Source organism: Chrysochloris asiatica, unplaced genomic scaffold, assembly GCF_000296735.1.
Source record: "Chrysochloris asiatica unplaced genomic scaffold, ChrAsi1.0 scaffold00249, whole genome shotgun sequence".
Classification (NCBI taxonomy): domain Eukaryota; kingdom Metazoa; phylum Chordata; class Mammalia; order Afrosoricida; family Chrysochloridae; genus Chrysochloris; species Chrysochloris asiatica.
The window spans coordinates 3,487,482-3,503,186 of record NW_006408767.1 but is presented as its reverse complement, the minus strand read 5'-3'; the positions used below and the strand labels follow the sequence as shown (position 1 = coordinate 3,503,186).

The 15,705-nt window shown below is 41.3% G+C and overlaps 1 protein-coding gene across 2 annotated transcripts in view; it reads left to right on the top strand.

Annotated features, from left to right (window-relative positions):
• The window catches only part of NUB1 (negative regulator of ubiquitin-like proteins 1), a 39,923-nt gene extending 24,971 nt beyond the window's left edge, over positions 1-14,952 (top strand). Inside the window, exons 8-14 of one of the 2 annotated variants that reach the window (XM_006873673.1) lie at positions 5,565-5,751; positions 6,435-6,542; positions 7,184-7,336; positions 11,673-11,777; positions 13,743-13,835; positions 14,420-14,600; positions 14,774-14,952. In XM_006873673.1, the coding sequence (XP_006873735.1) occupies positions 5,565-5,751; positions 6,435-6,542; positions 7,184-7,336; positions 11,673-11,777; positions 13,743-13,835; positions 14,420-14,600; positions 14,774-14,952 (1,006 nt within the window). Of the gene's footprint in view, positions 1-5,564; positions 5,752-6,434; positions 6,543-7,183; positions 7,337-11,672; positions 11,820-13,742; positions 13,836-14,419; positions 14,601-14,773 lie in introns of both variants that reach the window. The other variant, XM_006873672.1, reaches the window with a different exon arrangement.
• Positions 14,953-15,705: the final 753 nt, after the last annotated feature.

Below are 15,705 nucleotides of genomic sequence, written 5' to 3'. Positions count from 1 at the left end.
CTATGTGGAACTTACTTAACTCTATGTGGAACTTACTTAACTCTATGTGGAACTTACTTAACTCTATGTGGAACTTACTTAACTCTATGTGGAACGAACTTACTCTATGTGGAACGAACTTACTCTATGTGGAACGAACTTACTCTATGTGGAACGAACTTGCTCTATGTGGAAGTAGGGTCCCTGGAAGAGGAGATAGAAAGAAATGTTGAAGAAACAATTTTTTACCAGTTTAATGCAAATTACAAACCTATAGATTTAAGAATCTTAACCAAAGTACAAGAAATCTCAACTAAAGTCCACTAAGGTGTACTGATCCAATTTCTTAAAACCAATGATACAACTAAAAAGTGATTTTTTAGTTGACCTTTCTAGAAAAAAAAAGAATAGCTTTGCTTACCTTTCTTGAAAGTAGTACCTTTTTTTGTAATACACAATTTTAAACTTGCAGGGCAACCATTATACATTTCTGTTAATTGTACTATGCCCAAATGGAATTTCTCTAAAGTTTGGTTGATTTTGTTTAAATTATGATTGTATATTTTTTTTAATTAATGCTTTCAGCATGAAAATAAATTAAGTGTTGAATATTAAAGCTACTAAAATCATTAGCCAACATTTTTCTGAGTGACATAGTTAAGTTCATATAGAGGCCTAACAATTTGAAGATGATTATATATGTGTTGATTTCTTGATCTTGTATGTAGGCCTTTACAAGAATGAGCTACACCTTCTTAAAGTGAGACTTGTGCTTGCTTGTTTCTCTGTGGTACACATGTTCAGTTCTGGGTCAAGGTTGAGAACAATACACAATGACTTTATTTTCAACTCAACTCAGATGATTTCTGCCCTTGCTTTTGATGCTTATTAAACAAGAGCCCGCACACACAGAAGAAGTTGAAAACTGGCAAAAATGTTCATTGTTCTCCTAAAATGGTAGAAGACTCTTCTGTCCTGTAAGTCAGAATTGTAGAGAGTCAGATCTGTAAATGTCATCTCAAGTGTAAGATCATCTATAGTCCATAAACTGACTCCTCTCAAAGTCAAGTTCTCATACTGAATAGAAGATTCTGAGACAGTGTTGGTATATATTATAAAACATGCTTTGTTATTGTTAGATGCCATCAAGTTTGTCCTGACTCATGGCGACCCTACGCACAGTACACTGAAACATTGCTCAGTCTTGTGCTGTCCTTAAAATTGTTTTTACTTTTCAGTCCTTTGTTGCTGCCACTGTGTCCGCCTCATTGGTGGTCTTCCCCTTGTTTGCTGACCCTCTATTTTACTAAGCATGATGTCATTCTCCAGAGACGGGTCCCTCCTGATTACGTGTTCCTAAGTATGAGAGATGTAGTGTCACTATCCTGGCTTCTAAGGAGCACTTTGGCTGTACTTCTTCGAGATTTGTTTGTTCCTTTAACGATCCATGGTACTTTTAATATTATTCTTCAACATGATAATTCAGATGCAGCAATTCATCTTCAGTCTTCTTGAGTCATTGTCCATCTTTCATGTGCATATGAGGTGATTGTAAATACCTTAGTTCTCAAACTGATAGCTTTGTACTTTTAATATTTTCAAGAGGTCTTTTGCAGCACATTTGCTTAATGCAGTATGCTGTTTGATTTCTTGGCTGCTACTTCCCTGAATGTTGATGCTAGATCCAAGCAAAATGAAACTTTTGACAACTTCACAATCTATTCTCCGTTTATTATGAATGTTACTGGTCCAGTTGTGAGGATTTTTGTTTTCTTTACATTGAAGTACAATCCACACTGAAGGCTGCAGTCTTTGATTTTCATTAGTATTTTAAACTTACTCAATCTGTATGCTGAGCAAATACAGTAAAAGGATATGACCCTGGTACACACCTTTCCTGATTTTCAAAAATTGGGCATTTTTTTTTTTTGTTGTTGTTCTAAGAACTTTTTCTTAGTCTACATGCAGGTAGGTTCCTCATGAGTGCAGTTAAGTGTTCTCTAATACCCTTCTTCACAGTGTTACATGTAGCTTGTCATAATCTACACAGTTGAAAGCCTTTTTATAAAGTATAAGTATATATCTTTCTCATACTCTGCTTTCAGCCAAGGTTCAACTGATGTTAGCAGTGATATCCTTCGTCCCATGTCTTCTTCTGAATTCAGATTAAATTTCTCGCTGCTCCCTATTGGTGTACTACTGCATTCATTTTTAAATTAACAGCAAAACTTTACTTGGCATATGGTATTAATGTTATTTGAGGCTTTCTGCAGTCTCATGGTTGACCTCACTTCTCTTTGGAATGGGCACAAGTATGGATCTCTTCTAATTGATTGATCTTCCTAATTTCTTGGCATAGATGAGTGAGTGCCTCCAGTGCTGCAGCAGTTTGTTGAAAGATTGCAATTTTGTAGTCCATCAATACCTGGGGACTTGTTTTTCACCAATGCCTTGAATGCAGCTTGAACTTGTTCCCTCAGTACATTGAATCTTTATCATATGCTACCTCTTGAAATGGCTAAATACCGACCATTTCTTTTTGGTATAGTAACTACATGCATTTCTTCCAGCTTCTTTCGATGTTCTCTACATCATTAACTAGTTTGCCCATAGCATCCTCTACTATTGTTAACTATAGACTTGAATTTTGTCTTCAGATTTTTTTCACCTTGAGTAATGTTGAGCATGTTCTTCCCTTTTGGTTTTCTAACTCCAGATCTTTGCTTATTTCTTAGAAATACTTTATCTTCTTGAACTGCCCTTTAAAATTTTCTGCTCAGCTCTTCTACCTTCTCATTTCTTCCATTCACTTTAGCTTCTCTACGCTCAAGAGCAAGTTGTCAGAGTCTCTTCTGACACCCCATTTTTCATTTTTTCCTGTCTTTTTAATGACCTTTTGCTTTCTTCCTGTATGATGTTCTTGGTATCATCCCACAACTCTTCTGGTCTTTGGACATTAGTATCTAATGCATCAAGTCTGTTCTTGATATGGTCTCTAAATTCTGGTGGGATGTAATGAAGATCATAATTTGATTCTCATGGACTTGTTTTAATTTTCTTATGCTTCAGTCTGAACTTAACGTAAAAGTAGTTGATCTGTTCCATTGTCTGCCCCTGGCCTTGTTTAGGCAGACAATAATTGAGTTTTTCCACGGTCTTTCCCCACAGGTGTAGTCAGTTTGATTCTTGTGTATTTTATCTGGTGAAGTCCATGTATATAGTCATCTTTTATGTTCCTTACAAAAGGTATTTGCAATGAATGTCTTTGGTCTTAACAAAACTATATCATGTGCTCCCCAGCATCATTTCTATCACCAAGGCTGTATTTTCCAACTATTGATCCCTTCCTCTTTGTTTCCAACCTTTGCATTCCAATCACCAGTAAAGATCAATGCATCATAATTGCATGTTGAATCAATTTCAGACTGAAGAAGTTGGTAGAATCTTCAGTTTCATCATCACTAGCTTTAGTGGTTGGTGTGTAAATTTGAACAATAGTGCTGTTAACTGGTCTTCCTTTAGGTGTGTGAATACCAGAGTCGGTATTGTACTTCTAGACTTTGAAATGTTCTTTTTGACAGTTAATGCAATGCTTTTCCTCTTGAACTTGTTTCTGGCATAGTAAACCATATTACGATCTGATTCAGAATGGCTGGTTAACAGTCCATTTGAGTTCACTAATGCCTAGGATCTGTATGCATTCTGTTGCATTTTTGACAACTTCTAATTTTCCTAGATTCATACTTCATACATTCCATGTTCCAGTTATTAATGGATGTTACAGCTGTTGATCCTTATTTGAGTTGTGACCTCTCAGCAAATGAAGGTCCTGAAAACTTTGCTCCTTTCACATCATATGGACAGCTCTATGAGAAGGCAGCTCTTCCCTAGCTATACTTTGAGTACCTTCAAACCTGAGGGGCTCATCTTCTGGCACTTAATCTATCAGTGTTCTGCTGCTATTTATGACATTTTCAGTGGCTGAACACTGAGAAACAGTGCTGATGTGTTTGTTCTATGCGCCATATATTGTCTTGTCCGTGCCTTGGAGTGCCCACATAGGAGATCACTGCTGTAAAGGGTAAATACAACTCAGGTGTCTCTTGGCTTTTGTTTTTTTTTTTTCAAAGCAGATTTTCATAGGCAAATCAGGAAGATTGAAGGCATGTAGACTTGGTGGTTTTATACACACCTGGTATGGCGCTGTGGGATAATGCACTAGAATTCAAGGTCAGTGGTTCAGACTCACCAGCTGCTCCATGGAAACCCTATACAGGGTCCCTATGAATCGGAACTGACTCTTAAGACACGTAACAACAACAACACATCTTATTTGGGGCCCTGGTGTGGTGTTGTAGGATAAACACTAGGCTGGTAATCACAAGGTTAGCATTCAAATCCACCAGCCCCTCGTGGGAACCCTATGCCAGGTTGCTATTAGTTGGAACCAACTCAATGGCACTTATAACAAGAGCTTTATTTTTGTAGAACACCAATGTATATTAAAGTTCCAATATGTGTGATGGTTCTGCATGTTTTCCATATTTGAGAGTCCAGACCTTAAATCTAAATTTGCATTAGGAATTTTTAATTTTATGAAAATTTAAAATCACAATAAATAATTTTGATGTCCATCTTTGTCAGCACTTTTTCTTGACCAAACTGATTTTTGTTTAGTGCCTTGTCTTTGCACTAACTCTCTCTGTACTTTGGCACAATCTGCTTTTGTATCTGGAAAGTAGCATTTAGCCTACACATGGGCCCTAGAAATCAGCTAGCCATTGAAGTGTCTGGCATCATCTGGACTTTTTCCTCCCAAGTTGAATGTGACTGAACCTGCTAGCCAGGTCAGAGTCTTCATCAATTGAGGCCTTCTTATTGAATTGTGATTTTTTTTTTTTTTTTTTCCTGTGTGTGTTTCTTTAAAACAGTGGTTTTCAACCTTGGCTAAACATTAGAATCAGCCTTGGAATATCCTAGAAATACAGTGTCCATGTCTCACCCCCATACATTTCTGTCACAATTGGGCTTTGGAGGAAAAAAAAGGGAAGAGTTCCTCATGTCCTGGTGATTGTAATTTGCAGTTGGTGTTGGGACAGCAAGCTCTCCTCATGTTTACTGAGCAGTTCTGACTCAATGGACCAGATCTCACTTCTACCAGGGTCTGTTCCCAGCATCTAGCAAGGGAGGAGGGTGTTGCATTTGTGTGATGGTGTAGGTCATACTGAGTGGCTATTTGTGCTCTCATTTCTTTATCTCCCCACTGCAAGGATGCAGACTATAAAGACAGTCCCCTTCATAGACACAGGGGCTCTCTGTTTCGTGGCTTTAGAATAGTCCGTCTTTGAGAACACACCACCCACTGTCTGGAAAAGAATTCATTCTAGTTATTCACAAAAATTGTAATTGTAATTGTAATAGTGTCTCTCCTTGGTGTGACACTCTGGGATAAGCACTGGACTGCTAGCTGCAAAGTTGTCAGTTCAAACCTACCATTTGCTCCTCAGAAACCCTATACAGGGTCCCTATGGGATGGAACTGACTTGATGGCACTTCACAACAACGAATTCCTGTCTCATCCACAGTGAGTGTTGCAGAGAGCTGCTGGACACAGTGGATAACTACGCCGTGCTCCAGCTGGATATAGTGTGGTGCTACTTCCGCTTGGAGCAACTGGAATGCCTTGATGATGCAGAAAAAAAATTAAAGTTGGCCCAGAAATGCTTTAAAAATTGCTATGGAGAAAACCATCAGAGACTGGTCCACATAAAAGTATGTTACTGCAATTTGTATATTGTGCTGCCCTTTTCTAGAATTTATTTCTTTTATAGGATTTCGATTGCTGTCCAAGGGTACTTTTGATAGTATCATGTACTTCTTTTAAAGCTGTATTTTTAAAGTGATTGTTAAAATATTTTACAAGTCTAGCTGCTGTTCTGTTTATGGCCCAGAAAAACAGTTTTGTAGTCACAGGACCCCATTGGTGGTTACCCTCAAGCAAGAGGGAACAGATGATGTGTAGCCACCCTGTGGAGTCTAAGGGAAGATGTAAGCACAGAAAATAGACATGTTGATCAGCATTCATTCACATGAAGATCTGAATTATTGTTCTAACACAATTGCAAGAAGTCACCAGAATTGTGCTTGGAAATTGCAGGACAGCACAAGATACCCCTAGACTTGATTTTTGCATATTCCCTACTGACCGGAAGGGCTACTGTCCTGGGTGTTTGGCGTGATAGGAAATCTGATTCCGTTTCTTATGGGTGGTACAGGGTAATGTCATTGTGCTCTGGGACCCTCCCTCACTTTTACCTCTAGTGATGGTGAACATAAAAAAAATGTTACGGATACTGTTTTGCTTCTGTGAAGATGACAGGACTTACAATTGAGATTGTTATATAACTGTAGTTAGAAGACATTTATCCTTTTCTTTTTTATCTTGATAATTTTAGGGAAATTGTGGTAAAGAGAAGGTATTGTTCTTAAGACTTTACTTGCTTCAAGGTATTCGAAACTATCACAGTGGAAATGGTGAAGAGGCTTGTGAGTATCTCAACAAGGTAAGAAAATGAGCACTCTGAAGTTGTTACCATTTCACCTGCCTCTTATTTCCAGTTCCCAGAAGTTCAGTATTTTATAAACTTCCACATAGTTTGTGATCTGTGAGAAACATGTAGCTCTCTCTCCCTCACACTGTAACATATATATAAAAGGTATTATAATAAAAGAAACCTTAAAACAGTGACTTTGTTTGGGTAAAAGTACTTATCTCTCCTCTAACTGATGTGAGCAGGCCGGCCAGCAGGGTGATACTATAGCAGGGCCTCTTCAGAGACACAGCCCAGCAACTGAAGCGGCACTGCTGCTCACCTCCCCATCCAACTGTGAGCATGAGAGGGCGGAGCAGCCAGGTGCACAGGGGGTTTTTATTGTAAAGAAAGGGATTATGGGTACCAGTCCCTTCCACAACACCCATAGTATTTTCTCATCCTGTGTTACCTATGACTTACGTTAGCACAGATAGTGTTAACTGTCTCTATTTGTAGTATTTGATAAGAGGTCATGTTTAGAGTTTTTCTCTAAAAAATCAGGCATACCCTAATTCACTTGAGTACAATCAAAGTTTTTTGCAGACTTTAGCTTTATATGAAACTTAATATTCCTATAGTGATACTATTCTTAATTTTTTTCCCTGTTACAGGCACGTCAGCTCTTTAAAGAGCTATACATTGATCCATCAAAAGTTCATAATTTGTTACAGTTGGGATTTACAGCACAGGAAGCCCGGTTGGGCCTGAGGGCATGTGATGGGAACGTGGATCATGCAGCTACTCATATCACCAACCGAAGAGAGGTGAGGACTGGACAGACGCCTCCTAGCTGAGGCTCCACTTTGGTCTTTGAGTAGGCTGTGACATTTGAGACAGTTCAGTTTTACTTTCTGAGAGGCCTTAGTTCTCTTGGATATGCAAGAACAGAAAAGGGTAATTCTGCAGTAGGTATGAAATAACAAGGAACTCTTTATCACTGACAGAAACTTGTCTTTTTTATTGTATCAGTTATTTGGCTGGTGGCAATTAGCTCAATGGTATTGTTATACATATAATCTTCTCTTCTTAAAAATAAATCATGGTGTATGCCTGGAAGTCATAGTAAAAGGGACTGTTTTTCCATTAGAACATTTTTATAATTTAGGATCATTTTCTTGCCTAGAAACGTGAGTCAAATCACAGGAACAACTGGTAAGATAGTACAAAAAGCATGATTAGAAACAACATTCAATATGAGTAAGTTTGAATTTTGAAATTGGAGGGAGCCTTTGTAAATCCAGTATGCTAGTTTTATAGTGAAGATCCAAAGAGAGCCACATCAAAGAAGTTGTAACTGGATTTTCTTACAGGCCTATTTAGCTGTAAGCTCCAGCCATAGAAGTCTCTGGAATATTCTCATTTCTGTATTCTGGCCTTTTTGCCCAGCACACAGGATAATCATAAGGAGAGTAACAGCCTGAGGTGGTATTTGGAAGTGGGCAAGGAACACCAGTGTGCTGGTGGGAGTAGATGGCAGCCAGTCCAAAGGGTGTCTCGGTTTCTCTGGCCGTGATAGTTACCTTTCTCTCTCTTTCTCCCAGTAGTCCGCCCCTGACTTCTCTCCTAAATCATGTTCCACTGGATCTTGCTATAGAAGTCAATGAGTAGGTAAAGGCAAAGACTTTAAAAAACAAAATTGTTTGCATTTTACACAGTCTAATTCAGTACTCGATGTTACCTCAACAACTCAATACTAATAGGCAAGCATTGCTTATACTGCATTTGTTACTTGATCATCTATAAAGTTTTATTAACATTTGGAAAACCAGTATTCAGTCCACATATTTGTGTAATACTTTATACTTAACAATATCATGATTGTAAAATGTTTTGTAAAATTCTGCCTATGACCACCTATGTCCACTAGAACAATTCATTTTCATTTTACAAATGAAGAAAACTGTGGTTCAGAGATGGACTTTTCTAGGATCATGGGTCAGAGGCATGGTAAAACCTGAGAACGTCCGTTTTCCATACACTTTCCCTTTCCCATCTGAGAACGATATTTGATTTGTTGTTAGACAAAAATGTTTGAAGAGCCAAGAGAGAGATAGTAAAGTGATAAACATTGCCTCTTCGCTTCTGTAACTTTGTAAGGAAAAATTAATATTTTAAAAGGATAGTGAAGTCCTATCACATAAAAATAATGTATATAGTACAGTTGACTTTGCTCATTATTTTTCCCAGTGGACATGTATTCACTGGATGCTTGGATTGAAAGCAACCAAAAAAAAAAAAAGGAAAATACAAACTGGGTTAAACAAACAAAAAAAAACCCCAACAACAAAAAAGAAAATGTAAAGGTTAGAAGTGGGATATGTTTTAGGATTACGTGACTCAGTGACGTAACAGTGCCTTTGATGACATGGTTTCTGCCTACTTTCTGCCTTCCCTGTGTTACTTTGTCACACCAGGAGAGGGATAGAGGTGCCACAAGCATCAGGGAACATCCTTGGCTTCTCATTGGTCAGGGTACTGCCCCAATCTGATTGGCTTAGGCCTGTGGCCAGAGAGAGAGAATTTATCCTCATTAACATATCCCATTCAGAGATTCTGAAACTGATCAGTCTGCCAAGCCTTAGGGAGAAGTAAGCAGATAATTGGGAAAACAACTACTTTGTCCCCTAGAAGGTAAGCTTGGGTGGGAGTCTAAGATAACCAGCTCTAGGTTTGAGCATAATTTCACTGAGCTGAGTATAATACTTAATTCATAAAAGTCTATTTTTCATGCAACATGGCCCTAAGTACAGGCTACTTTCTCGCCTGGTAGGAGAAACTGAACCTGCAGATCTGGGGTCAGCCATGGTGCGGCCATACTGAGAGACATGAGAGTCAGTACAGCAGCCTCCCCAAGAGGTGGTCATGAGTGATTGTGACCATCTAGGGGCTTAAGCCCTAACCTCGAGCCTAATTCTCACAGGAGATCTGATGCTAGTATATTCATTAAATATTTCAGTACTATACTTAGTCATTTATTTGGTCTGCATTATTTTTCTAACTTGTTCAGTTATAAATAGGAATAATCAGAAAGTAATTTTCCCAAAATATTTATTCACATGATTAAAATAAACTTGGCATATACAGCATTACTATCGTGATTTAAGCAAAATTGTTCTTTTGAGGCTCCAGTTTTGTGTCAGATGTGCATTGGATACTGCCTGGATCCTGTGTCTGCCTGGCAATCTCACTCTGCTTGAATGCTATGCATGTTTTAGCCTTTTGAAACGTGGAAGCAGTTCTGATTGAAAACAGAGGATGGGACAGGCATTTGACATGGGGCCTGTGTGTGTGGCACTGTAGGATAAGCCCTGGATCGTAAGGTTGGTTTGAATGGATAGGTCAGCAGTTCAAATCCACCAGCCATTCCTCGGAAACCCTATACAGCAGGGTGGGGAACCTTTTATCTGCCAAAATTTAAAACATCATTTGCATACAAAATTATCAACTTAAAATTAGCCAGCTATATTTGGTCAAGCATTTAAATAACTCACCCCTAATGTGATGGCTGGAACTGTGGTTGCCTTGGCAGGGCCAGACCAAATGAATTCATGGGCCATGTGGCGCCATAGGATAAGCACTTGATCTCAAGACTGATTTAAAGTGCAAGCAGTTCAAACTCATCAGTTGCTCCTTGGAAGCCCTATACAGGGTCGTTGTGAGTCAGAATAGACTTGACGCAGTTAACAACAGCAGCATACAGTCTGTAGGCTGGACGTTCCCCACCCCTGCTATACTGGGTCATTGAGTCAGAACCGACTCTCAGCACTTAACATGTGTGAATAAAGGCATAAAAGTGAAAATGTGAGTGAGTTCTTGGGCCAGGTGCATAGCATGGTTAGGACAGTGTAGCAGAAGGCCAGCTGGGGGTAGGGATCAGATCAGGAAATGGAGACGTGTAGGTGGGTGAGACAGTACGTCCTGTGCAGTGTGAAAGAGGGCAGTGGGGGCAAGGAGGCTACGTGGAGGACTCTGCTGTCGCCTGGGTGAGAGGAATTGGGCAGTTCTCTTCGTTTCTCTGGAGTTCAGGACATTCCAAGCTAAGAATGTTTTAATAGCTGGAGATGTTTACAGCTGTCGCTTGGTCCACCGGGCTTTCCTCTTGACCTGGTGGGAGTTTTTTGTTCTATGGTGATGTTTCTTTTCCTAAGCCTCATTCTTGCCCTAAGGAAGAATGTAGAGGGGCCCTTGCTTGGGCTGAGCCCCAAAGGCTATAGACAGGGAAGAATAGATGCTTAAGAAGAAAAGGCTGTTTCTGCACTAATTCTGCACTTAGAATGGAGTTGTTCATCCAGTGGAACCTACTGAGGAAAGACTAATCAGCCACCAGAAGATGCAGAAGCTTTCGCCCTAGCTCCCCTGGCAGTTCTGTGACCTTGGAAGGCTTCTTAACTTCTTGAGATTTGTTTCCTCATTTGTAAATTGATGAGACTGGATTAAATTCATGGCTTTCAAACGGGCTTTCTTTTTAGCAGTATTTTTATACAGTGCCCAGTTTATAAAACAAATTTAGAATACTTCCTACAGAGGCTGGGGGAGAAATGAGAAAGGACCAGAGCCCTCTGCCCCCCCATTCTCAAGCTCACATCCAACGTTTGAGAACCGCGGGGTTACTCGCCGATGCCGGCAGATGTTTCCCATTTGATAAGTGCACCTGGGATCACCTCACTGAGTGTGGCTAGTGCCACCACGTTCCCACCCACGAAGCCCTCACTTGAGCAGGACCCCCGAGGGTGGATAAGAGGCTGAGGGGATTCTCCCGCCAGTGCTTTCTTCTCCGCTCCTTGAAGATGATCAGTCCACTCCTGGCCTGGCCACCTTCAGTGGCTGGAGCTTGCAAGCTTCCGAGCGACCTGTTCTGGAAGCAGACAGTGTTAGTTTTACCAGGTGCCTCCTTTCTCTGGGCCCACGGCACTCAGTAGATGTCTCCCCCTCGAGCACGCATGCCCTGTGGTGGAAGGACTAAGTAAAGAAGACTCACCCCTCTCTGTTGTGTTTGTTGCTTTGCCTGGCAATCCCAGGAATCCTACAGAACATAGGGTTAGTAGGCATTCGGTGAAACCTTAGTTCAGAACTCATTGCTACTTTGCTGTTTTCCTAAAGGAATTGGCCCAAATAAGGAAAGAAGAAAAAGAGAAGAAAAGACGGCGCCTGGAGAACATCAACTTTTTGAAAGGAATGGGCTACTCCATACAAGCAGCCAAGCAGGCTCTTCGCCAGGCCAGTGGGGACCTGGATGGAGCCCTCAATGTAACTACCTCTCTCTTGTGCTTCTTCCTCCTGCTTTTCTTTATAAGGAGCTCCCCTGGACCCTTCCTGGATTCATTCGTGGAGCCCACGCCTGGGGCCATTCTATTTGTTTTCTCACCCATTGACAGAGACTAAGGGGAGCCTGGCCAATACTCCCCGGCTCAGGGGCATGGCATCTCTTCACAGCTGTGTGTAGCCCATGGGCAGGACTTCATGGGCAGATTTCAGTTTATAGCAAAAAGCTGAATAGTAAAGCAGGCATACCTCACACAGTGGAGAACTAGGGGCACTGCAACTTTTAGTTTAACATAATTTTTATCTACTAAGTCTACAATAAATGGCGGTAAAGGAACTTTAAGAGAAAAAAAAAAATCACAAAGTGACAAAACTTGTTGAGATCCATATAAGTAATAACTTTCCTTGGGTCCATTTCAAGTTTGGTTCGGCAAGCACATTGAATCCATAATCGGGACAGACGCTGTGCTGAGTCTTGGGGACCCACAGGGTAGTGGGCGGAGCACCATGAGATAAGGCCTGCTGTGGGGAAGCACAGGGTGGGGTGGTCAGGGAAGGCATTCAGGAGCAGGGGCTTGGGGCCTGAGTATCGAGGATAGTGGGAGCTAACCAGGCAGTGGAGGGGAAGGTTCTCTGAGCAGACTCAGCAATCACGGAGTGTTGGAGATTAAAGAGGACGAAGGTGCTGGGGGAGCTGTCCAGAGTCATCAAGGCTGAGATGGGGTTAGTAGTGTTCTAGGGGCTATGGTGGGGCCAGAGATGGGGATTGGCAGCTACTGTCTTGTTCGCCCTTATTTGCTCCAGAGTTCACACTTGACCCTGCATGCAGTGGGGCCTCCTAAGTCGGTTGTTTGTTGTTGTTGAAGTTAATAGATTATACACTTAGTTGAAGTTAATAGATTATACACTTAGGACAGTTTTATTACGTTTACCAATAGTGCTTCATATGTAACCCCCATCCTCCAACACACACATAGACAATTTCTCCTGTAAGCATCTTTCATTGCTATGGTACGTTGGTTATACAAAGTGAACTGATATTGGTATGTTTTTGTTAACTGAAGTCCATGGTACATTAGAGTTCAGTCTGTTGTACAAGATGTGTATATCCTTAAGACATGCAAAGAACTTTTTTTTTTAAAAAAAAAATACCTATTTGTTTAAAAACAAATACCTTTAATGAGTTTTTTTCATATGAGTATCTAGTTTTATTTCTTGTATTGCAGAAATATACAAGAGGTAGGAAATTCTGAATACCTGGAGGGACAGATGGGGCTCAAAACTCATTGTAATTATGCAAGTTGTACATAAACTACATGCTTATTTTAAAACATCAAGCCAGTAGAGAAATGTTTAGTGTTAGAAAGGTAAGTGAAAGATAAGTGTGTGGCTGAGAAATTGAGGTCAAATGAAATCTACATCCTGCCTGATATTTTCAGTCTAGATGGCATGACCCAGTCTAGATGGCATGAAGGACATGTGGATATTGGGCCACCCTGACCTGCTTATAAACCCTTTCAGTTTACAGTGCCTATAATTCTTGGCCCCAGAATCTGAACTGTGTTCTTGGAATACTTCTTCCACCTGCTCTCTGTACCTTGCCAACTTCATGCTTTCTCTAGAAGAATGGTCTTTATTTTCCTGGCTCATCTTGCTCATCCTTCAGACCTCAGTGCTAATGTTTCTTGCCTACTGCAGGAAGCTTCTTTGAACAGTAGCCTGCCTGGCCCCCAGCCCGGCTTAAGCATCCCTTTTCTCTGCTTCCAGGGCACCCTTGGCAGAGTCCCCTCACAATGTCCTTTAGTGGACTGCTTGTCCTACTCCTTGACTGAGGTCAGGGGCTGTCTCTGCCTGCAGTTTATGGGTCAGTGGTGGTGATCAGTAATGGGTATTCCTGTGTGTTTTTAGATTCTGTTCAGTCATCCACAGATGTGGTTAAATGATTCAGAACCTGAAACCAGCAGCCTTCAAGAAAGTCCTTCTCAGGAAAATATTAACCAAGTAAGTGAGAATGCAAAGTGCCCCGCTGGGCTTGCCCAGCATTTTATGGGTCTGGTGGGGGTTTTGAGGTTGGTTGGTGGCGGGGGCTGAGTGTGTGATATCATAGTCCTGGGAGATGCCTTGGTGGGCCAGCCAGGTTGAGAAAGCTTCCTTAGAGAGGAGGGAATATGAGAAGGCAATCTTCTTGAGGGATTTTCCTCTTACATGCTTTTCATTCAGCCTCACTTCTCTGCCTGTGATCTTAAAGGAGGTCACTATTGCTCTGAAACACTGTCCACCTGGAATGCCCCAAATGTTAAATATCCACAAATTAGTATGCCTAGTACATGTGGTGACTTCATTAGTGGTAGCAGTAATTGGCACTTCCAACAGTTTTCTCTCAGTCCCTGCAGCTGGAAAACGTGTTGCTAACATGACTGGGCTCAAGTGTTTCTAGATGCAGGCAAACTCGTAATGGTGCTGAAGAGTGAAGTGTGCATGAACTGAGGCCATCCTGGGTCTGACAGGAGTTTGGTACCGAGGACCTGAGGCCAGGGTGAGCACTGTAGGGCTGAGGCTGTTGCCCTGCCTGTGTCTTTCCCTAGCTGGTGTACATGGGCTTTGATGCTGTCACTGCGGAAACAGCACTGAGAGTGTTCAGGGGAAACGTCCAGCTGGCAGCACAGACCCTTGCGTACAACGGCGGGAGTCTTCCTCCTGACCTGCACCTCTCAGCAGAAGATTCTTCTTCATCAACACCGTCCGTATCCCCTTCCGATTCTGCAGGTATGTCTGGGGCCTTTGGACACTGCAGAGGGAGCAGGGTTCCTGTGAAATCAGACTGACACATGGGCACATCCACTCTGCAGGCTGGGGAGACAGGGTTGATCAGAAGGTCTGCCTCACATAGGGCTTTTCTTTTCTTTTTTTTTGCTTACTACTATAATATTTTATTATAGGTACTTCTAGTGCCTCAACTGATGAAGGTATGGAGATAGAGGCAGTCAATGAAATATTGGAAGACATTCCAGAACATGAAGAAGATTATCTTGACTCAACTCTGGAAGATGAAGAAATTATTATTGCAGAGTACTTATCCTATGTGGAAAACTTAAAGTCTGCAACCAAGAAAAACTAATGAACGGAAATAAGTACTAATTTTCTGCTTATAAATTCTGTCATTATGAACAGTTTAAGCAGGCCTTCTTTTTTCTTCTTTTTATCTGCTTTTGCTACTTGGGTGCGGGGCAGACGGGGAACCAGAAGCATGTGAGGTCAAGGGGAGACTCAGTAGGGGGTCCCGGCTAGTAGTGGGTGAATGTGGCGTCACACCTTCTATTCCTTCTGCCTCCCACATTCCACCCTCCTGCTTGGCTTCTTCTCACTTAGAATTGAGATGGTGGTTCACCAGTGCCTGATGGGTGTTGGAGAACAGGGCAGTCCCTAGGGAAGATCTCCAGAGGTGGGCCATGAAGGGCTTCTAGGTAGGAGCTTCTGCCATCTCTGGGTCCTCTCTAGTATTCCTGCCCCTTGGCCCTGCTGTGAATTCTGTTCATTCTCACGTGCAGACTCTTCCTTCTCAGCACCCAACTCTTAACACTGTCCTTTCAGTCAGTCACTCCAAGCACTTGAAACATTAACGTTTTATGATCTGAGTTATAGTAAAATGCACTTGAAATTAAAGGTTGAAATTCAAATGTATTCTTATTTTTTCTTTTCAAAAGTTCTCTATTAAATGGAAAATTCATGAATGTGAATCAATGCAAATACTTTTTGGGGGGCTTGGTGTGCAGATGGTTTACAAAGTGAGCAGTCTGGGTTTCCATTTAACAATTCCTACACAAATTGTTCTGTGGCATTATTCAAAGGGATGAACTTTTAATGAGCAGTT